Below are 24126 nucleotides of genomic sequence, written 5' to 3'. Positions count from 1 at the left end.
CGCGAGATGATTGATGACTACAACCTGGTATTAACATAATCGCTTTGGCCCTGTAGTGGAGATAACTTGTCACCACGGAGAAATCTCCCTGTCATCAACTCATTCACCATTAGGGAGGGCGTTCAAGTCCCCCCCTATGTAAGCAAATTAATCAAAGAGTAAACAGCCGGCATTCCCTCGAGTAAGCACATTTGCCAAGTGAATGGCTTGTCATGTTTTAATGATAAAGCCTTAAACGTTTTTTGTATTTTTTTAAATCTCTTTTCAAATCAAATTCACACCCGACCGCGTTTTACTCAACGCCGCGCAGGTCATCGTTTAGGCTAGAGATTGTTTACCCCCCGAGGTAAAAAAAACAAATTGCCCTGAGAAAGTATTGCAGTTAGTTCTGTCTTATGATTTTACACAAGGAAAAGCTTTGTGGGAAACTTCACAAGAATTGGACGGATATTGAAGAGTCGATTGGAGCGAAAGGGAAAGGGGGTAAAAGGACTAAATATTCCCAGTGCAACCGGAGTAAGGCAGGAACAACAAAGCCGCATCAGAAAACATCCTCGGCCCCACCGGAGCCAGGGGAGTGTGGGGGGGGGGGGGGGGGGGGGGTGCCGGGTTTGCATCTGTGTACCTTTTCTTGATTGACATTCCATTTGTCCCGCCAAAGGTGCCCATATAGCGAACACGTACTAACTGTCGACGCGCTCATCTGCGCTCAAAGACGGGAAATGAAGTTATCTCCACGCACAAAACATATGCCAGTCAAAGACAATAGCAATTTGTTTCGCCGTTGACAATGAACACGGCAAAAGTTGCCGCTCATCTCGCTTCCTCTTCAAAGCATATATTTTATTTCCTCTCTTTTTTTGGATTATTCAAAGAGCTACTTCTATATTCATATACGGCGTCTTTATAAATTCATGGACGTTCCCCCCAGTAAGTATATGTATCTATATTTCGTAGGGGGCCCTGCGTTCGTTAGACCGTGATTGGATCTTTTTGATCGCGCTCCCCTCGCATCAATCATTCATTTGAAAATGCTCCGTGAAAGAAGAGGACGGGGAGGAAAGTGCATTCTTTTTCTAGCCTTCACGCATTCGGCGCCAGCTATTATGCAGGAGGTGGGACAATGGGGTTAATGATAGAAGCGTGTTAATGTGAGAGGAGGGCAGTGTGCAGGTTGTTTGTGGGAAAGGCCCAAACAACTCCAATCACAAGTTCCTTCCATCACAAAGCGCCGCATTTGAATATTTGCCAGCCTAAACCCGGAAAGCTATGCAATTTTAATCTGGGTTTAACACGTAGATGCTTTTGGTCTCATCTTGGAAATACGTTCGGGCCGGACGGAATTGTTTTTTGGGGAGGATTGCAGAAATAGATTGGAAACGATCCAATCGAGTCTGATCAGATGGAGTTTCATCTCCAAATTTAGCATGATTGTCTGCTAACTGTTTCTAACTGAGCATTATTTTTATTTTCAAACTTTTCTTTGCAAAACAAACTGTTAGAATAACGTTTTAAAAGGGGCAATTGCTTCACTTTTTAGCCTAAATGTTAGCAACGAACCGTACTGTTATTTTGATTATTGTTGCTTCATATGTATCATTTCTTGTAACATTTCATTCCGATCAAAAGAACTCAAAGGAAATGTATTTTAGTATTTTTCAGAGTCCCTTTGACCCTCCGCTCTAGACTTTTTGTCGCTGCGACGTAGTCACACATTTTTCCCTTTGTTCCTCACATAAGTTGTTGCTTGGAGGTTTTGTCACTTGACCGTCCACATGATGTTTTTGTGTTATTTATTTTTGGAGGGGGGGGGGTTCATAGATGTTTTGCTCCACTCGTGCTCAGTTTTTATTTTTGTTTGTTTTTTCTCTCTCAGTTGATTGTCGTCACCCTTATTTGATTACCTGGCTTAACATATGACTTATCTTTGCTGTTTTAACAAAGTGAGGGTTGTTCATTGACTGCAAGTGACCAAGTAGCACACGAATGGTAATTCATCTCTTGCTTCTAGGATTAATCATATGATTGTAAACAATCTTCCCTTACTATTTCAACCAATTAGTTATTTCCAAGTTGTTTGTGTGTACTACTTCCTGATCTGGTTTGGTGGTTTGGTTTGGTTTTTTCTACCCTGCGGGGTTTAAATGGGATGAAAACGCTATTATACTATACGTACTTAGGTAGATTGTAAATATCTTGAGCATGTAACCAGGAAATGACTGCAACAAACAAGTGGAAAGTGACAGAAACAAAGGGCAATTTATTATAAATTATTTTCTGTTTGTTGCAAGAAGACACATTTGCATCAAAAAAATCTATTTAGCTTTTTTTCTTCCATTCCACTGACCATTGCTGACAAGCCAATAGAATCCCATTTTTTTATCCGCCCTCGTGTCCCAGTGCAGTTTATTTGACATTTTATTTCTAAATGTTTTGCCAATCTTATACTCATATTTTTAGACCAGTAAAATAATGAGAAGCAAGAGAAAATGTTCAGCAATAACATGCCAGAAAATCACTAACACGTTTATTGATGTCGAACCCTTGAAATAGATTTTATGTTCATAACTATTAATGGTAATGGCTGTGGACCAATAGAAAACATAGTTTGGATCCGATCCGATCTTGAAACCAAATGGGATACTGTCCGATTGTCCCAAAATAGCCGAGTATGGCATTTATTGTGACGTGACTATTCTGGTTAGACTCAATGGGATTCACCAAAAATAAGACTGCGACGCTATCTGACCACTGAGATCTTCCTATAGTTCTTTTTATTTATTTTTTTAGCCATGGTCCTCATGGAAGCGGTTGAGCTGCTGAACGGTCTAAATGCCATGGCTCTCCTCATCAATGATGTAGCATAGGGGAAGAGAGACAAGCTAACCCTCTTAGCCGCTGCGCCCCGCGTTAGTGTGTGTACGTGTGAGAAAGACGAAAAGTGAGACAGACACAGGCAGAGAGGGAGGTTTAGGCTACAGGCAGCTCTTAAGTGTGCACGCCGTTTGCGTTGAACCCTGGGAGGACAGTCATATTCCTCCCGATCACTTCCACTTCATTACTTGTGCAGCCCACATCCATTATTCAGTCCCAGTCTGCAGGGACCAATACAGCCATTAACAAACATTTAAGTCCACGTCGGCTTCCAATGATCCGCCATTGATCTATCACGTTTCTTTCGGCTCATTTGTATTTGTTTCGCTAATTGTTTTTCATTGAAATCTTACTTTCGGTGTCAGGTTGTATTATTTTTTCAGAAATATTTGGTTATTATTTGTTTCATGATTAAATATCAATATGTAAAAACAATATTATTCAAACTAAATTGATAAAAACAGATTTATACTCTGATTATAAGACCCAATAACATTTATTTATTTAATGTCAGCATGTATTAAATGAATGACCTGAAGAAAAAAAAATGAAAATCACATTCAAATGAATAAAACCAGGAATACACCAATTAAATATCTAAATATAAATACAATATTATTCAAACTAAATTGATAAAAACAGATTTATACTAAGTATAATACCCGATAACATTTATTTATTTAATGTCATAGCATGGATTAAATGAATGACCAGATTTTTTTTTTTGAAAATCACATTCGAATGAATAAAAACAGGAATACACTGCAATTATGGCCCCAAATAACCCTCTAAAGTTGATTTATTGATTTAATGTCATAGTATTTTAATGAGCATGACATTAATCCACCATATTTAGTGTAGTTTCTCATTGGATCCAGTATGGTAGCTAAGAACTTACTACGTACGAACATCCCTCAGCTCTGGAAGAGTACTTGTAGTATTTAGAGCTCAAGCGCCACCAAGCGGTCGATATAAATAATGCCACACACTTTGCGTCCGTGCGGGGGGTGATTGCGTGCTCGCGTGTTGGCCTCAGGCAGAAGTAGGTTCAATTGCAGTTGTTATTGAGCCGAGGTCAAGAGATCACAGTTCTTTTTCTGACCGAGCGAGCGCGAAACACTGGCCCGCTTGTTTCCTTTGGCGTGGATGGCGGTTGCGGATTTCACGTCATACGTCTTTGAGGCCTTGCTGGGCTCCAGGCCACCGGCAGCGTTAACTTCTGAAAGGGACCAAAATCTCTGGACGCCTTTCCCACTGATCATCTGTTTGTCAAATTTCCCCACTTTACAGCAGTACGCCGTGTCCTATCCCCCGATTGGCCATCTCCCACGAGCCCGGTGGCACGCGCCAAACCCGATCACGTGCCATCAAACGCTACACCCGTACGTATCAATCCCGAGCGAGCGCTCCAAAAAGCCAGGCAACCGACGGGGGTAGAACGCGATCGCAGTCGATTAAGTGCCTCAGACGGGGCCCGGTGGGAACGGGACCGCCAGTTTTCTGTGTCCACTCCAATCACGTCAGTAATAGAGAGGCGGGTAAGCATCTGTGACAGCGGGAAACCAGATCTCCGCGGCCCACCCCCCTCAGTCTGCGTGCAAGTGTGCGGCTTGCAGATAAACAGTTGGCAGGTGTGCTCGAACCCCCCCCCCCCCCGCACCCCCCGTGCAAGTGTACGCGCACACATCCAGAGTCATGGGAGTCCTCCTTCATCTGCCCGAGTCATTTAGGCTAATAGAGCTTAATGGGGTATATTAACCCCTGTCTATCTTAGACACATGCACACACAGATTTATGTGTGTGTATTTGCGTTTGTGTATTTGCGTGGCTTGTAACAGAGAGTTTGACGGCGTGTGTCTTTCGTGTGTAATTCATCTTTGGATTCGCTGTATGTGACCCTTGGAGTTATCAGAAGTGAAGACTATAGATTTATATTTGACGCACAGCGTATTCATATCTTGATATACGTATACACGATACAGTGTGTCAACGTTAAGGCCCGCTGTAATCAGTTTGTATGCCCAACTAAGGTGGATTTGTAATCTTATGTATCGCTAACTGAATTTGTTCTGTGCTTTTTGGCTGGATTTTTGTCACTACAATGTTTTTCGGTTTTTTTTTCCATGTCCACCATTCCAATCAGCGTTTTCACGACAGTCCCTTAAAATAAATCCAACGTACGAACCGTTGAAGCCGGGCCAGTAGAGGGCACGCGCACTCTTTGTCACAGCCTTTGGCCTGTTGTAGCACACTAGTGCGTTCTGATGAGTACTAGCCCCAATGATACATGAAAATGATCATTTAATTGAATTTAATTGAATTATATCTTCCCACTAATTCAACACCGTCAGGGGATTTTGAAAGAATTACCGAAAGAATTTTCACCGTTCCCAATTTGCTGAAAGGAGCCATCGATCCGAAAAGTAAAGCACCCGCGACCCCTTCCCATGTGTTTTTTTTGCCTCAGATTATGGCCTTGAATGGATTAGAAAAGACTTCTCACTCTCTTTCTCTATCACAGTATTTGCTATGTGTATTTCTCGCAGCTGCAATCTAACAAAAAGCTCGGGCTAGGAAGCTGCAGCCTGTAAACTTGCGCATTGTGGCGCTTGTTGAATTACCCATGAGTTGTGATACTTTGCCTTTATGCTAAACGCTTAATTCCACTAATCCCCACGGAGGAACAGTGAATGGCGCAAATTCCCTATGATATCGTGTCTAGGCTAAACATTTGCTCACTTATGTATACACATGAATACAATTGGATACAGAAATTATTCTTTTGACAATAATACAACAGATTTAACCCGGCGCCCCGCTTATCCCGCAACGACATGACGGATTCCTCGCCAAATTTACTTTTGAGATGGCAAACCATAATCAAACACGGTTCTTTAAATGTGGGTCTTTTTCTATTGGAAAAGAATACTTGAAATGTCAATCAAATGCCTGCTCTATTAAGTACTATGTTTATTATCTCTTCTGCTGGACCTTTTGACACCGTGTCGGCCTTTTCTTCTCCCGGCCCCTGGAGGTCGACTTCTGTAAAAGCTGTTTTGCAATCAAACCGGGTCTCTCTCTCTATCTTTCTCTCCCCAACCCCCCATCTTTTCCCTTGTTTCTGCACCCGCAACCTCGCTCACGGCGGCTCCTCATCCCACCGCCATTCCCCGCCCCTGCCCGTGCCTTTCTGCCGGGCCGCCCCTCTCAGCGGGGCTATCTAGCCCCCAACTTGTCTACATTTACCCCCCGGGTCGGCTGACCAATGAGGCCATTGCCCGGCGAGTCCCTCCTTTTAGCCCCTCGCCATTCACCCCGAGTGGGCCGTGTGCTCTCTGTTTTCACGACCTCCGACCCCGGACCATGGTAACAGTGGCAGGAATGTCAGGAGTGATTGGCAGGATAAAGAATGCGGCTCTTCTCCCTCTCTCTCTCTCTCTTTTTTTCTCTCTCTCTCTCGCGCAAGCGGATTTGAGACACTTTGAGGGGAGAACAATGGCGGATTTGGTCTTGATTGGATCACAGATGAGCTGACGACTGTCAAAAGAGCACCTCGTCATCGCATAAGCCCGATTATCTCCTCGCCAACGAAGAGAGGAAAGGTGGCGGTGCTTAACGAGCGGTGGGGCGTACCGGGGAGCTCGCTCCCATGCGGAGAGACCCTAAAAGGGGGATAGAGCCCGCGTCACGCGAGGTCTAGTCTACCGGGGTCCTTTAACAAATCCATTCAGTGGCCTATACGGGGGCCCTCTCATACATGTGGTTATATAGTCGACGGAGGGTGGGAGAGCGAGGAGGCCGTCATTGTTCGGGTCCGTGACCATCCCATCAGCGGCGAGAGAAAGGAAACGAGGGAAAGATACGGGCTGAGTAGGCCGTGCTGACAGAAAAGAGCAGTGGGACAGGAGAATCAAAGACAAATCCCTTCTATAATCTGCCTCTTTAATAGGGATTAGAATTCACCAAAGAGCCTATATACGAATACTAAAGCGCCAATGAAGACTTCATTCACACTGAGAGTTTGAGGGGCTCGCACCGTCCCCCCAAAACTCCGCAGAGAATGCTGGCATCCCAGTGCGAGAGAGAGAGAGTGTGTGTTGTTGTTGTTGTTGTTTTTTTCTTCTCTCGCTCCTTCCCAGCATGCACCGTTTCTGAAAAGTTTGGGCGCAGGTTGGATGAGAAACAACTGCCATCTCGTGTGAACTTGAGGAAGTTTTTCTCGCAGCTCCAGCCAAGAAATGCGAATCAAAATATTGGATCTGCTCACTTTTTTTTTTTTTATTGTGCCTCCTTTCATAGCGCACGTTGTTGTTTTTTTTGGACATGCTGTGTACATGATGAAAGGCTGGTTTGATGTCATTTTCAGCGCCATCATGCAAGCGCTCACTGATATCCAAGTTTGAAAGAATAACATATTGTTTGGGTTCCTGGAAGGACAGCCAGCCACACGCTCGATCTGGCCGGCAGGCGGAAAAACCAGAGAAGGAGATGGAAAGGGAGCGGCTAATATTCTCCTCAGCCGTGCCGATGGCAGTCTGTCAGATTTGGCAGAGGAAGTGAAAATGGCCTCAAGTGCCTGGCCTCCTTCCATCTTGTTCCTACATCAATGACAGCTCTCAGCGTTGCTCTCCACAGAACGCCAGAGTGGGCGGGCCGCTTATTATCGCCTGTGTTCTGATCCAATCTCTCATTGTGCATTGAATTGATGGGATCTATAAAGTGGGGGGAAAAAAATAAATAAATGTCAACTTCTTTACCCGTGACCAAAGTCGTGTTTGCTCTCATGAGAGGGCGTCAGTGAGTCAATCGCACCTCGATAAGACTTATTAAGTGAGTGTGTCATGTCTCCTCAAAGACACTGTATGTATCGTATTTACTCGCTACCCGTGAGGTTTACTTGGCATTTTTTCAAGCAATTGCCGGTTACATTCCTCATCTGAGATTTTTGCAACTACTTACATATTTCTTCATTCTTTCTCAGACTGGGGAACGGTCAGCTGACTGATTCTGACCGGCGTGCCCTTGGCGAGCCAAGTGGCCTACGAGAACTCGGACAGTTGTCCATTAGCATCTTACCCAGATGCCCGAGCCACCTCTTGGCTCCTATCAATTGGAGGAAAACAGAATCCCAATTCTGCGCCCTTCTCAGACCCACGCCCGACCGCCACCCTGTGGGGGTAAGTCCTTGCGACCATTCGGGCGCGTGTACCTGTCAGAAAACCCCGACGAAATGTGCGCCATTCCCACTTTTCAAATGTTTCCTCGCCATCACACATGACGTAAATTCATTTGGGCTCCACATCGTTTTGCGCTTATACAAGAGGGTCTTTATGGGGCCCTTGAGGCCTACGGGGGGACACATGCAGCCCTCCCCCAAATCACGAGGCATGCACGAATCCGAGTAGGAGCCACGGCTTTTATGCTTGACAGCTCTAAGACCCCCTACCTCGCTCTATCTTTCTCTCCACCCCCGCTATTGGAGGGCCTTGAACGTCAAAGATGAGGTGGAGTGACACACAAGCCACCGGGCCCGCGCCACCCCCCGAGCTGCTTTGCCCCCCGCCGGCCGTTGGCCTTTGCCGCCTTCTGATCCATATTTCAGAGGTATAGCTGCGGTGCCACCGAGGGGGCGTAATCCAACATTAAAGTGTAAAAAAAAAGGGACCCGGCTGAAAGCGCAGGCGTGAGTCCGTGAGGCCCTGGAAATCTTCCATTTAAATTTCCGTCGCGTTTGCCGGGACGTCCAAATGGCGGCTTTAAAGTCTTTGAATTTTGGCCGGAGTTGAGCTTTTTTGGGGACTTTTCTTGCGAGGAGGGGTCACCGCCAGATGGCTTTGGTTGGCGTCCGTGCGAAGCTAATATGAGACAACTAGGTGATCAAAAATAATCCGGCAAATAGATTAAAACACATTGTTAGAATCCGTGCAATTAAATTGAAGCTCTCGCAGGAATAACAATGGCAAATGTGTATAAAATATAAAAAAAATTCATAAATTTGATTTGGGCCTATTTCCATACACACTCAGACACACAGCAATTTGACTTGAACAGATAGACCAAGACTTGTTTTTCAATAATAAATGACTATAATGACATTTATTTAGTTTCTGAAAAATATATTCTTTAAAGAAAAATTCATATCTTGTATTTACAATTTTCAAAAGCAACAGTAAGAGAGAGAAAAAGGACATAAATGAGAGGCACGAGCAAATCAGTAACAAGGAAACATCTTTTTTTCATGTATAGGCTAAACAGTAACATTCTAACAGGTTGCCCTGTCAAAAATTGTCTTTGTTAAATTGTTCCCAGTTACATATATATACTTTGAATCCATCCGTATTTTCATAACGACGATGTGAGCGCTCGCTGTGTTCCTGCGCCGTGGTGAGGTCTGTTGAAGAGAAGGGGGAAGAATCAACTTAATATGTGTAAATATTCAACCATCAAATCATGACTTGCATGAAAAGCATTTGACACATTTATATTGGGTTTATCTGCCGTATTTAACCGAATCCGTCTAAATCAAAAAAAGCAAATTTGTTGTTCAAAGGCTTCATCCTCTGTTACATTAACGCTATCAGTGATTTTTCTTTGACGTGCATTGACTGCATTGAGTCTGGTTTAGGCGCATATGATTGAAATGACCCGGGTGAGGAGAGATAACTCCAAGGGGTCCCCCCAGGACCCTCGCTGCCTGACGAGGCGTTAAAGTGGCCTCTCAATCACATGATTTATGGCCTCGGAACTCAGCCCGCGTGCCCACCGAGGTGGAACACTGTTTACCTCCGCTGGAGGCTTCATTTAGCAGTCGACACGTGGCAAGAAATTGAGCCTGGATGGCATTGTGGTGGACTTGATTTGATAAATAAATAGCTGCTCTTTTATTTACCTGTCTGTGAGGAGGCGGAAAGGAGACTTGAGGGAATCCGGCCTGTGGTCGCTGTCTTCATCTAAACAAATGAGAACAATACAGTTGTGATTGGGGCGTGGCGGGCCATCACGTCCAGTCGTGGTACCGTCGTCGTACCGTCTCTTTTGGGACTAAAGCTCCCGGACGAGTCCCCGTCCCCGTCCCCGTCGCTGTCGTCCTCCGTCCCCGAAGTCCCGTGTCCCGGTCGCGCGGCTGGCAGAGGCAGATGTCCGGCCTGCGCGCCTCCGAGGAGCGAACGCACGCTCAAGAGCGAGTTGGCGTTGAGGAAAGCCGCGTTGGCCCAGTTGTGCAGTTTGCCGATCTGGCAGGTGTATATCCCGTGAGCCGACAGCAGCGCCGGGTGTCCGCCGGGCGCCGAGGCCGACGCCGAGGCCGCCTGCTGCGCGTGTGAGACGCGCGGAGCTCGCTGCGCCTTGTCCGGCGCCGTGGCCGTCTCGGCCAGGGACCAGATTTTGGGTTTGCTCTGCGCCGCTCTCTGGCACTCTTGCGTGCCGGGGGAGCGGCGATCTGACAGTTTGACCGTCGGCTGGCTCTTGTTGAGGGAAAGTGTCCGGGCCTGGGCCTCGCCGCCGGGCGCGTCCGCCTCCCCCGCCTCCCTCTCCTCCTCCCTCTCCCTCTCCATCTCCCCCTTGCCGCAGCCGTGCTCTGCTGCCGCCGCGCGCTCCTCCTCCGGTCGTTCAATATCGACCGTCTCCAAGTCGATCTCCTCGTCTTCGTCGTCGTCGTCGCTGCCGTTCTTGTCCGGCTCGTCCTCGTTGTCACTGCTAAAGATGCGTCCGTCGCGGTCCTCGGCGCTGCGGCCCCACGTCACCTTGTTCTCCTTCTTGAGACGTCTGCGTGCGTTGGCGAACCACGTGGACACCTGACAGAACCAGAACACCTTTTTTTATTAAACCATTCTCGACTTTAGTAATTTGGCCTGCCATGAAAAAAAAAACTTTAAAGTAATCCTTGAATTTGGCCTGCCTTTAAAAAAAAGAGCATTTGTCATATTTCAATTTTTTTTTTCTCGTGCCCGTTTCCCCCCAAAATTATTGAGAGCTGACTTTTGACATTTAATAAAATGTTTTCAGGCACACCTGGGTGAGCGTCATCCTCGTAATGATAGCAAGCATGATCTTCTCCCCCTTGGTGGGGTAAGGGTTTTTCTGGTGCTCCTGCAGCCAGGCCTTCAGGGTGCTAGTGGTCTCCCGTGTGGCCGTCTTGGCCCTTGACGGGTCTCCGTAAGGATACTGTCCGTAAGGATAAAAACCTTGAGCCGCGTGCACAGGTAGAGAGCCCGGGTGGGAGCCGGGGCTGTCCTTTAATTCGTACTGGGAACCCTAAAATGCAAAAATTAAAATGAAATTTAGGAGATTATTTAGTTTTGTGTTTAGAAAAAGAAAAAAAAATGTGTCTAAACATTAAGAATATGGGCACAATTATTTTTTTGTACATTATTACAATTTCATTTCTTAATCACTCCTCGAATCATGGCAATTGCTTATTTTTTTTCTTCTTATTAAAGCTATTTACTCCATTAACATTCGCCTGTCACAATGACAGTTTAACATTTTAAATGTAAGTATTTTGCACGCAAAATAATATTACTCTATCATTATCCTAAATTATTTTCTAGCTATTAATACTGTTAAAAAAGCCATAAGTTCTGTCTTACCATTTGGGAGATGAGGGCGAGGTCTGGTCCTCCACTATAGGGGAGAAAGGCACTGTAGTTGGGGGCGGCCCAGGGGCTCCCGTACATCCCAAGCATTGAGCCGACGGCGGCGGCTGTCGCGGACGAGCTCACTCCACTTTCGCCGCTCCCTTCCCGGCTCGAGGCCGGTCGTTCCCCCGCGTACACTTCATGGGCGGCGTTGAGGAACTGGGGGTACCCCAGCTGAGGGAAAGCCATGTCCAGTAAAAAAAAAAAAAATCAATCACTAAAAAAAAATCTCTCCCAAAAATCGACAAGAAGAAGAAGAAGAAGAAAAATCCCAAATAGATAGTGGAAGAAGCTGCAAATAAAAAGAGGGATCTGAAATCTGCTAGCAGAGTCCTCTCTTTGGAAAGTGTGGAGCTTCCTCTCGCACGCACGAGTCAAAGCCCCACTTTGGCACGTCGAGCGCGGAGGGATGCGCGCGTTTGGCCGGGGGAGCTTTTTGGATGTGGATGTGGATGTGGGGCTGACGCAGTGATTGGCAGCCTACTTAAGCTCCAAGCTCCTCCTATGCCCAGGGCAGGCGATTAGTGCATTGGTTAGCCCGGGTCGTGGGTGGCTTGTGGTGTGTGTGTGTGCGTGTGTGCGTGTGTGTGGGTGTGGGTGTCTTTAAACAGTCTACAATATGCTCGGAGAAGGGAGACCCTGTTAAGTGTGTGTTACATTTGCCTCTTCATTAGTGCTGTGAGAAATACCCCTCCCGTTGTTATTTACACTATCGTCACAGATGCGGCCAATCGATGGCTTATGGCAATTCAAATGGGGGACAATTAGGAATTTGCATCAGATAAGTTTGACCATCATCACCTTTACGCAAGCGCCTGACAGCCGATCCTCGTCTATGGCGGGCAGATGGGCCGGCGGGGTCATTGATACGGCCGGCCGAGTCCAGAAGGAATGTCCGTAATTATCGACGGAAGTCAGTGGAGCATATTTCCGCGGGGTGGATACGACGGCTGGGATTGAGAGGAATGGAGAGGATAAAGTAGACTGAAGGATGGGCTGTTGTTATAGGATGTGATGGGTGTAGACCAATCAATGATGGAGCAGTGGCGCCTTGAGATACGGATTTTAATTTGTTCCGAGAACACGCTCTTAACTAAAAAAAAAATACTAATCTCGCCATTTATTCCCTGTAATTGCATTTAAAACAATGATAGCAAACCCCTTGATATTTTAGTGAGGGAAATAACTTATTTAAATATATACACGTGTGTGTGTAAGGATTGAAAAACTGTTTTTGCTGCATTTTTGTCCTTCAGTTCGTTGATGATTGTGCTGCTCCTTTTGCTGTGTGTATTGGCCATGCACCTGAGGTGTGTAAGACACACATACCTGTATATAAAGAACAAATCAGATTGTAATTATTCTGTAAGCTTTGACAACTTAATTTGTCATTTTTCAATTGATGGTGTTCATTGTCTTTTACCCTCATTTACTCTAAATTGGACTTTGTGTGAGTGCATAACAAATTATTGCATAAAGTCTAGGCTGTAGCGAAATTGACAGAATTATTATTGATCATGTGATCTGCTCCTCTTATTGGCCAGAGTCAGCTGGGTTGGGCTCATCCATGACCTTAATGATAACCAATGGATACGTCTATCGTACCGGTGTATTTTTATGAGTGCAATTACGAGCGATAAAAGCAGGAAGCTCTAACGTGAAAATAGAAACGACGTGGCCAACTCCCATCCACACTCGAGCCCGATGCCCGCGCTAATGAGGTTGAGCACCTCGGGCGCCCGCTCGCTGGCCTGTGGCCCTCCCGGCTTCCCTCAGCGGTTAGCTGCGTAATTACTCCGTCCCCATAAATACAGATTCATCATCATTCCGGAGCGCCCCACGCATCCCCCCTCCGACGAGCTGAGAAAAAGAGAGATGAGAGGGAAGGAGGGAGGCGGGGAGTCTAATGATTTCATTACTGTGCTTAAAGCCCACTCGGGCAAACTGATGCTCCACTCATGTGGTGCTTCCTTTCTCCCTCAAGCGCCATAGGGCGCTCTTACGGCTGAAAGCTGTTTTCTTAAACACATAGTATCATGATGACATACATATGTGTGTGTATACGTGTGTGTGTGTGTGTGTGTGTGTGTGTGTGTGTGTGTGTGTGTGTGAGAGCGCAACATAAAGAGAGGATGCTTAAGCTCCATGGCATTTTAAATGGCATTCATAGAGAGAATGGATGGCCCTTTCCTCATTGCCAAGGTAAATGGAGCCAGGGGACTCTCCATTTCAGCTCGATAAAAGAGCAACGTTAAACACTCTCTGAATTTCCCTCTCTCTCTCTCTCTCTCTCTCTCTCTCTCTCTCTCTCTCTCTCTCTCTCTCTAACTCTCTCACTCGCTGTCTAGTTTCTCACTCAAAATTGATGTTGTTTTTTCATGACAGGGAGGGAAACGAGACATATCCACCATCTAATAGGATAATATAACCCCATTCAACAGCCAACCTACCCTCCCACCCTCTCTCTCTCTCACACACTCTCTCTCTCCCTCTCTCTCTCTCCCTCTCTCTTCATCCCTCTCTTTTCTCTCTCTGCCTTTGTAGCTGCCTGATTTCCATAGTGTCTCTGTGGAGAGGCAGTTAATGAATTCCTCTGAGCTGGAGAAAGGGGGGGAGAATGGTTTTGGCGGTTAAGAGAGAAAAAGGGGGGATAGGGGGAGGAAGGCTTTGAGCTATGCCATTCAACTTCACAGCCGAGGCCTGCTTGTGCATTCACAGTGTGTGCGCGTGGCGTGTGTGTGAGTGCGCGCACGCCCTCCGTTTGTGCGTCTTTTAGCGTGAACCTGCTAAGACTACCAAATATTTAGACTGGCCTCAGACCTCTCTTTATGGCGATGGTGGATTGAGGGATCTCGGGAGGCAGCTTGACTCCATTTGAAAGCCATTCCCCACTATTAGCTGGGCCCAGACAAAGGAATAACTTACATTAGGACGCGTCTAAATCAAGTCCCACAATCCACTCGCACTACTCGATCCCTCCTGGGTCATTTTCCACGAGGTAAATAAAATTGCCACCAAGCTTTGTGTTTTGCCCGACACTTGGTTTATGCAATGTTCAATGGGTAGTGACCATGTTGTTTCAATTCATGCATTGGTTTGCATTTGTTGTTTGTTCAGTTAGAGATTTTCTGATTTGCTCATAGCTTGATTCAATATAATTTTAGTTCTTGGTTTGTCAATAGATTTGGATGATGTGTGAGAATAACTCTTCCCAAATAACACATTTACATGCAACCTTCTTGATGTGAAATATTATCTAAACATGAAATAGGTACTCTGAATACTGTTAAAAATACAGATAACTAATCATATCAATTTTTCTATTGCATTTCTAGATTTACATTTGTGTTCCAGCTAAGTGCCGATATTTGCCTTTAAAACTTGAGTGAGAAAATCAAGTGTCTATCAAAAAAACCATAAATTAGTCTACCTTAAATATAATCCCATAATGACCGATACCATAAAAGATGCGTAATCTGAATGAATATAAAGTTTCCCCGTTGTGATAACGCACAAGCACTCTATGTATAAACACTTTAAGTAAGATACAGACAAGTGATTATGCAAAATTATTCAACCCTAGAGACAAACCCTCTATGCATAAAGTGTCAAATCCCAATTATTTTCTCAAGAGCCATTTAAAAAAAATAAAAAAACGTCTGCCGCAGAATCCATTTGCAGACCGCCAATCACATACTAATGCAACAGGTGGAGTTGAAACCCGGGAACCATAAAGTTATTATTAACGTTCAAAGCAGGAGAACCTATCCATTCATTTTCTATCTACGCCACGTCACGTAAATGATCTCGACGAAGGCTAATTCTGTCATCTTGGAGTATCTGCCACTTTTGAACGCCGACATAATCACTTCTAGACGACAGCGCGAGTTGACGTTCGTGCAGATGAATGACTGTGACACGTAACAGATCCGCCTGACAGCCTCAGGTAGCAATGTGACGTTTTAGCTCCCCTCATTTTCAACCACGTTCTGCTTATGAATGGCTATTGTTAAAAATACGACTAATGATGTCACTTGCAATGTGACCTGACAGCCTTTTCGCCTGGAAATGAATCCCGCCGACTGAACATTTTGACCCAGAGGGGAAACGCGCCACAAAGAGCCTATCATTAGCAATTAATGGGTGTGCCAGCGTTTGTTTGTTAACGGCTCCTTTAGAAGTCCAATGGGACTCATTTACGGCGCACGGGCCAAAAAAACAGAGGCTGACCTCCGGCGAGGGTCACGTTGAATCAGGCCGGCTTGTGAAATTCTGCTTTTAATTCGCCGATTGCATCTAAAAAAAAAAAAAGAGCCGCCGTTAAAAACGCTTCCATCATTCCCCATTGAGCGAGCGATGAAAACCAGCGATGTTCAACAAGATTGCTGACTAAAAAAAAAAGGTGAATTCCCTCCTCCCTCTTCTTTACAGAAAGACTTAGCAGGGGGGCTTTTCTAATGGATAGCGATCTGATTGTTTTCTAAACGGATTATTAACTCTTTTGTTACAGTAGGGGTCACTTTAATGCTTCTTAGGGGCCATTAGCATTGCTTTAAAGGGCACGCACGCAAACACGCACGCTGGCGCACACACGCGGCGCTGTGTTCTCAGATTTGGCGTTTCGTCTCTTTGTTCTTGTCAGCGGGAGCGGAATGATACCGTTAGAATGCCGTTAAAAACAATAGCTCGACTTAAAAGGGCCCGTTTGTGGCTCTATGCATGCGTGCTGAAAAGTAGACCTTAAAAGAGGACCGTGAGGTAAGCTTAATGCAATAGCGCGGACTTCAATGACCACCTCAAAGAGAGGCGGCATGACACGGGGCAAATCCCTCCCGAGTCCTTGACCGGGGGAAGGATGAGATTGAGAAGTGGCTCAGATCACCGAGATAGAGGAATTGGAAGGGGAAACCTGTCGTCGATGAGTTTGTGTGTTTATTTATTTCTCCTGCCAGAAATAGAGGCAAAGCTTCCCTCGGGAAAATCAAAGATACTTAGCTCAGGTCAAAGCATCACGGGCCACAGAGCACCGAGGCTCCTACTGACCGTATGAATGTGATGTGGGGGGGGGCCCGGGGGACCCGCCGATTCTGGCTCGGTGCCACGGCCAGCTTTGAGCTCCTGTTCTAGGGAATGGATAAAGAGGGTATCCCTTACAGGCCTGACCTCCATCCGCCCGTGTCAGGAGAGAGGGGGGGTCAGAGGTCAGATCAATTGGCTCCCCACGGCCCGCCGTCTGCAACGGGGCTTAATCGGCAACTAAGTGCCAGCGCGAGAAGAGGCAGGGAGTGGGTGTGGCTTGTCTTTCATCCAGCTGACAAGAATCCAAGTCTATATAAATGCACTTTGCGTTTTATTTAAAATCGATTATCTCAGATTTGACATGTTTACAGTTCGTTTTGAGAGTGAGAGCTGAAAGTTACATAAACCCATCATGGAATCGGATGTGATAAGAATTTGGGACTTTTTAGGATTTATTTGAGCCATTCTTTTGCGGGTGGAATGATGATACAGTTTGATAAGAATCGGCAATTTATTAATTTATTTTTCGGTTATATCTAATCCGCACTAGTACAAAACAAATATTATACATGCATTGTACATAAATATTCCAGTGTCAAGTGTCATGCAAATCCCTTTTAATACTGGCAAAGCCAAACGATCATTAGATTTTAACATAACCCGTCCTTGTCAAGGTGAAACACGTGCACATTTCAGCTTGATATTTGATCATTTTTCTTTAATAATCTTCGACTCTATAACTCATAGCGGCTTGGGTCACGGACCGTTGTCTACTGGCTATATATTTAAATTACCTGCGGATGATACACTTGTTTGGTTACTTTGAAACGTGGATCGTAAGCAGACCTCAGCAACAACAGGAATATCGTGTACGTCTTTGATCCTCTGCTAAAAGAGACTCAAAACAAATACAACAGATTTTCTGCCGGTTCGTTGAAATTGTTTTTGATACATCTGCAGTTGGGAAATTGCCATGGAAACAAGGTAACCCGTTAGATAAACACTTTTGCACTATCTATTAATCACCAAACTTTTTGGACCATAGGAGGTCTTAGTCTAGAGTTTGGTCTGGACCTTTTTGTTTCCAACATGGACGTTGACTTTGGGGGGGACAATCGTCGACATATGACACGCTCGGGATTAAATCGAATGAAGATCGATTCGCATTTGGTAGCCGTTTTAATGAAACGGCTTTGGTTTTTTGTTATTTGTTCCGCACTTGACCTTTTCTACCAAATATTAGCTCCATCAATATAAAAAGTATTGCTAGTAATTGAAATCCCCAAATCTCCAGGTCAGAAATATTTGCCCCCTTTCCCCAATGGAATCACCCCAAAGTATACAGTAAAGCAAACATATCCGTGAACGTGAAATGAGCGCCACGGTGCACTGGGGTTTTTCCAATGTAACTTTGAGACTTTGACCACGAGCCATTTGGGTGTGTGCGCCGTACTCTTAAGCTCTGTCAACTTCCCCCTAAACCCCACGTTCACTCAACACATCTCCACCCTAGCGATGAGGTTGGTCTGACCTTAAACTTGGACTGTAAAAATTATAGGTTTTTTTTAACTGCTTTTGCCTAGAATTCCAACAAATCATTTTCGTGCATTCGTTTTCCAGCTAGATTTTCCCACAAGGGTCATGGGGATCATTTTAATTGACAAATATATCATAGAATTTGTAAAAAATAAATAAACTAAATTGAAATAATTATCAGCTTTTGTTTTTAATATTGTTCAGGTACATTTTGCAGAGTTCATAGCAAACAGCAGTTTGGAATTATATATTTTTTTTAAATATATAATAGAATTTACATACTCTCATGGAAAAAAAAGCCTCACTAGACAAAAAAATAATTTGATTTCCATCCATTCCAATGAATAAATATGATTTGAGCTACAAGTGTACATTAGTACACATTTGGAATTTTTAAGACCACACCATAAAATTGTTATAAACGAATTGATCGTATTCTTTAAAACTAGCAACTCATTAGTTGGCATGTCAGGTTACTCCAGCCATTTTTAGTCGCGCTATACTTTTCTGTATTTAGTAATGAGTTCCACTGCCTTTTATATGGAACAAAATGGCAATCAAGCCTCATTATTTGGCACGCAGATTGTCTCTCCTTGCTCTGGTCAAATGGCTCATAAAGTTCACAAACTAGATAAGGACCAATTTCGAAAAGAATGACCTTTACTACAAAGTACTTCTGGAAAAACTGTCGCAAAGTACATATATTCATTTGCGCCACAATAGAATGAACAAGCTGCTCTTGCGTAGTGTCAAAACTCATCTTTGTACCAGTAGATGCTCGTTTGCATAAAGATAATTGAACATCTCATGAATCTTTTTACTTGTATGCATTTCCCCTGCGAAGGTGACGCTCTTTCTTTGCTTGAATTAAAATCAAAATGAAAGAGCTCCGTTAGCTGGAGCACCAAAAGCCGGTGAGTAAAAATGCCCGTGCGCTTGCGCCAATGTCTGACTGGCATGTGCTTGTCAGCTGTGATGATAGCGGAAATTAAAGAGGACTATTTTGTCATCTGCCAAGCCCCAACCAAGAGCAGCTCTTCGCATATCCGTGCAAAGATTCAATAAGAGAGCGTCTGTCTTGCCGCAGTCTGTCAAGTCTTTGAGAAGCAACGGCGGAAGGTGCCGCCGCCGATGAGTGCCTTTCTCACGGCGGCTCGGCCAATTAGCGGCCGAGTGGTTTGTTTTAGCCCCGGCGATGATGAGATGTTGTGCTGGGAGGCGGCCCACTTCATTAAGCACGCTCTTGTCTCCGGTTTACTCAGCTTGCCGGCTTTAACGGCTTGTTTACCCGCTGCAAATATGACAGACTGTATGCCTATTTGGCCGTCTGTGGGAGCGTGTGCGCGCATGTGACGGGGTGACGTGGGATGGGTGAGTGCGGCGAGGATGTCATGTGACCCGGGTAGGGTAGGTCAAGGCGCTGGGGCACGGTGATGGGATTAGAGAAAGTTAAAAACTTTAACGGTACGTAAGCTATGAAGTAGAAATGGTGTATCATTGCGTGTAAATCCAGTCCAAGTAACGTGATTTTTTATTTTTATTTTTATTTTTAAACGGCAAAGTAAAGATAGCGTAAAATGGCCTGGTATGTTCAGCAGATGACGGTCCTGAAAGCAATGAAGACTCTTTTCACCCCTTGCACAAATATTAGTCAAGAAACAGCAGTTTAAGTGCAATTACAGCTCTCCTCCAATTTTTGTTTTCTCATTCAACACCGCACTTCGGCCGAGCCAAACACGGAACAATTGACAACCATGCGGCGTTGACCTAAAGTCACCCTGACCTGGCCCTCTACCCTTACTGATAAAACACATCCAAAATCCAGACCAAAAGTCAGTCCACCAAAGAAAAAAAGTAAGGCAGACTTTAGCCAGGTGGCTTCTTTGCGCCATTCCTTATTCTCGGTTTCCTCGAGGGGTGTTGGGGAGGGTCCCGATTTTTCGACCACTACTAAAACGTTCCTTACGTCCCAAAGTAATGCAACGGTCGACGACAGATCACTTCATTCGTGCAAGACGAGAGCAATTATTTCAACCATGACAGATTGCCTCAGCAGAACTGAATTTCGGATGAAGCCCCCTCACTCTCTCTTTCGCCCCCCTCTCCCCTTTATCTTCATACCTCCTTCCCTCCTCTTCCTCCTCCTCGTTCAATAAGGAATCTCGTGGTTTTCCGAGCTAATGACTTCCTCTTCAATCCTCACTGTTACACCATTGTGTGTTTATATAGTTGTGTGTGTGTGTGTGTGTGTGTTTTACTTTGTGTGTGAGCAGGGGGTGACGGTACCATCTGTCTAGCTGCTGTAGCCCTTGCCCCTGCCCAGCTGGTGGGCACTAAGTAATGGGAGAGGACTTCCTCGTTTCAACCCCCTGAGACACACACACACACACACACACGTGTGCGACTCGCACACACACATTAGTATGCAACACCTACTGTCACAGCGAGCGAAAAACAGGGAGAGTTTTTTTTTCCCTTCCCAGTCTCGTATAGAAAACCTGAGCAACTCAGGGTGTCAACTGATGAGGGTTGAATGCTCCGTGGAGGGAGTGTGTGAGTTTGTGTGTGTGTGTGTGTGTGTGTGTTTCTGAGTGACAGTTAGGAATGTAAATGAGTGTTTACCAATTTGCTGCATAGCTATTTGAATGGGAGGCAGAGTGTGCGATATGGAGATGGCCGATGAAGTGCTTTTGCTTTAATAGGGGGGTAAAAAGGGAATTGTTAAATGGCAAAATGTGTCGTCAGTAGGTGAAGTAAGAAGATGCACATAAATCAGAGCGGTCTAAACTATGGGCAGAGGGCCAACTTTGCTTGCTGTCCCCAGTTTTTAGGAAAATATTGTTGAATATGGTCCATGCGAGAAGCTTAATTCCACTTTTCAGCTTTATCACTAAATGGAGCGAGTCTCTTTAACTGTTAGTTGTTTAAACAAATGTAGAAATGTCTTTTTTTTTTCAGTGCTGTAAACATCATCGTATATAATTTGGAATATCCTTAGAGTACCTTTAGATTATTTTTTTGCTTCTAGCCCTTTTCTCATTCACTTCCATTGGCTGTTATAAATATGAAATTAACTTCAACCTGGAAAGATGATACTGAGTTATCATGCCTTAATGCGAATTTTCCCTGATTTTGATTGCATATTGAAAATGTTTTTAATATAGTTTGGACACCCTGACATAACTGAATCAATATCTTACCAATTTGTCAGTTGAGTAACACCACGAAATCCATCCGTGTTTTTAGCCACCTACGCAAATGATGATTGTTTGAAACACAGTGCCGTAATTTCTCCTTTGTCTTTGCGTCGTCACGGCGATCTGAACGGTTTGTACGCACGAAAATTCCACTCATTTTTCCGCCCGCTTAAAAACATGCATGCGCACGTCTCCGGCAGCGGTTTAATGAAGAGGCTCCGGTTTGAATTAAATGAGAAGCTTGGCATAATTGGCAGCGGAATCCATTGAAATGCAGCCCGGGCGTGCCCAACGGACACGCGGGGTTCACTCGGATTGTGGCGGTTGGGATTTTGCGCTACCTGTAAGTGCAACGCACACGCGCGTATACCTTGAAACTTTAATGACATGGCGATGATGGAGTATCCTTGACCTCAGGAGGGTTGCAGACACACAGGCACGCCTTTTAACTTCTCCCGGCTTCTACAGATTGGTAACTTCCCCGCTTTGGGCGGCGGACAATAGGCGGGACCCACTTAAAGTGGGGCCGCCATTGTCTGAGCCCAAAGCCCAGTTAGTTATTCATTGGCGGCGAGTTAAAGCGCCGACCCCGGCGTAACACTGACGGAGCTGGCTGACAACACTGAGGCCTTTTGTCTCCGCCTCCGCCAGCCCGTTCTCTGATCACCCCGTAATGAACCGGGGGGCTCCGTTGAAAATTTACAGCCCTCGTCGCCGTCCGCCTTTCCCTTTCATGCGCCTTTTCTGCCGCGTCCCCCGTTTTGAATGTCCTTTTTTCGGCGGACACGGTCACCACCCTCCAGACGCGGACAATGTACGAGTTAGGTCGTTCATTTCCTCTCAATAGGTGCCTCTTCCGCTTCAAAATAAAAGGCGGAACTTTCCGTATTATGGCGAGAGTATACATTCCAAGGAAACATAATACATACATTATCTTTTACTTTTAAAAAGGTGATAATAGCCTCATAATAGCGACAGTTTCTACGTGGCATTCACACCACACTCCCAAATTAATCACTTCCTCCTGTTCTCATTACGGGGAGTTAAACGCTTTAAATGTTTTATGACATGTAATCATTACTTTAGCACCCCCCCCCCCCCCCACCCTCATCCCCTGCCCTTTCTTCCCCACCCTCTCCTCGCTCACACCCCTTATCTTATACAGAAGAAGAAGAAAAAAGACATTAACAATATATGCAAAACTATTCCGGGTTCTCAGTTCCACCCAAAAGATTTCTTGGTTTTCCTAATATCTTCGTTTTCTCCCTGAACTATTTTCTCAGTCTGGAAATGGTGATGGATTTCTGTGAACTGCTGCCGCCGCTGTAATAAATCCACTCCTTGAAGTGGTGTGTGTGTGTGTTTGTCTCGGCGCTCATGGGGATGTGTATTTATGTGTATGTATGTGTGTGTGTGTGTGTGTGTATGTGATATCCCGGGGTAAATTGTTTCCTCCAGGCTTTGAGAGGTGGGCATTCAATAGCTTGCCAAAACAGCTATAGGCAATAATTAAATGATTCCACGCTTGAGAGGAGAAAGCAAAAGAGTCAGAGAGAGAGAGAGGGTGAGAGAGAGAGAGGGTGAGGGAGAGGGAGAGAGGGAGATCTGGACAGAATGCAAGGATGTGAATCGGAAACAGAGAAAGACATATTTGGAAAGAGAGAGAGGGGGGAGAGTATCACAGTCTGTGGGCCAACATGCCACATTGCGCCAAGCCAAAGGAACGCCATGAATCAGCTATGTTGGACCCGTCTAAATCATGATGGCTCCTGTCAAATGCCCAATGAGATTTTAGATTTTTTTTTTTATTTCTGTCTCTTTAACACTGCATTCATTCTAGCATTAACCAGCAGAAACAATCACGTGCTGCTCGGATAGCAAAATTCATTTATGAGAAATTAAAACAATGATAGCCTGTAGTCTGGGGGCTTTCAGAGGGTGTGCAAGTAATTCACCCTTTACAGCCATCGTTTCTGAGTGCCTGATAAGATGATTGGCAGAAGAATAAAGTCCTAAAGTGCCCGATTGGAATTTAAATATGTAAATATACCTATCAGCCGCGCCACAGTCGAGTTCCTTTTGAAGCGGACTGACCGGCTCCTTCCGCGGGATTAAATTCCAGGTGCCGGTGGATGCCTGCCAGGCCGTGATTAGCCGCCTTTGCGCCATGATATTTACCAAATACCGCTCGCAATCACATTGTCTGCCGCGATAATTCACTTTGTCTCCTCTATGCAATTGGCACCATCCGCTCCGATTATTTGACGGGGGAGAAGAACGCCAAACAATTTATTTGTGGATGATTGGAAAGGGCCACGTGCTCGCCGTCTGTGGGTGGGGGGCCAAACGGCGCTTAATTGGTCCCGCCACCACCGCGGGTCACCTCACCTTCAGCTATCTCTGCTCCAATGCATAATAATATCGTAATATTAACAGCGTCGGCCCGAGCGAACCTGTTGTTGGCGTAGCGCGTGGCATATTGCTCCCCCGACACGCACACACCTTTCGTGGGGGGCCACGACAAGCTGTCACTCGCCGCTAATGACTGTCACCGCCCCGCGAGCGCCACGTCTCCGTATCCCCCCGCGTTTTCTGCGATCGCCTTCGTATTAGCCGCCGTCCTCTAAATGGAATCAAAGGCTCGTCTCGGAAATGGTTCTCGTTATATATCGGCCCGCCGTGAGAATTTCTGATGGTAGTCCGCTCTAGGGAAAAGTGCGTTTCTATGGGAGAGTTGCTCCTGGTGGAAAAAAAGGGCAGGTGCTTCCGGGATGAGAGAGAAAAGTGGGAACGATTTCCCATCTGGTTCCTCCGTGGAGAAATAAAGGGGATGTCCGATCCGACGTGGGATGCGTCTCCCAGAA

General features: G+C 45.4%; 2 protein-coding genes across 2 annotated transcripts in view; one reads left to right on the top strand and one right to left on the bottom strand.

The window, feature by feature from the left end:
* ube2ql1 (ubiquitin conjugating enzyme E2 QL1) overlaps window positions 1-24126 on the top strand; it is a 70889-nt gene that overhangs the window by 8388 nt on the left and 38375 nt on the right. The window contains exon 3 of the mRNA XM_077590504.1: window positions 7856-8051. The gene's annotated coding sequence lies outside the window, so the exon portion shown is untranslated. The remainder of the gene's footprint in view (window positions 1-7855; window positions 8052-24126) is intronic.
* Window positions 9006-12161, bottom strand: irx1b (iroquois homeobox 1b). Its single transcript, XM_077590597.1, has 5 exons — window positions 11463-12161; window positions 10885-11127; window positions 9902-10667; window positions 9764-9824; window positions 9006-9265 (listed from the first exon to the last, which is right to left on the bottom strand). The coding sequence occupies exons 1-5, from the start codon at window positions 11697-11699 to the stop codon at window positions 9217-9219; spliced, it is 1356 nt and encodes a 451-aa protein (XP_077446723.1). The 5' UTR covers window positions 11700-12161; the 3' UTR covers window positions 9006-9216.

This window comes from Stigmatopora argus, chromosome 21, assembly GCF_051989625.1.
Source record: "Stigmatopora argus isolate UIUO_Sarg chromosome 21, RoL_Sarg_1.0, whole genome shotgun sequence".
Lineage (NCBI taxonomy): Eukaryota > Metazoa > Chordata > Actinopteri > Syngnathiformes > Syngnathidae > Stigmatopora > Stigmatopora argus.
Note: the sequence above shows the minus strand (reverse complement) of the source record. Positions and strands in the feature narration are given on the sequence as shown.

Bases quoted from the DNA above. Each gene is read 5' to 3' on its own strand.
- irx1b (XM_077590597.1), bottom strand. From the start codon at position 11,699: ATGGCTTTCCCTCAGCTGGGGTACCCCCAGTTCCTCAACGCCGCCCAT. The intron at 11,128-11,462 runs GTAAGACAGAAC...TTTGCATTTTAG, and splicing joins TCGCCCTCATCTCCCAAATG to GGTTCCCAGTACGAATTAAA. The intron at 9,266-9,763 runs GTAAATAAAAGA...TCTCTTCAACAG, and splicing joins TTCCGCCTCCTCACAGACAG to ACCTCACCACGGCGCAGGAA.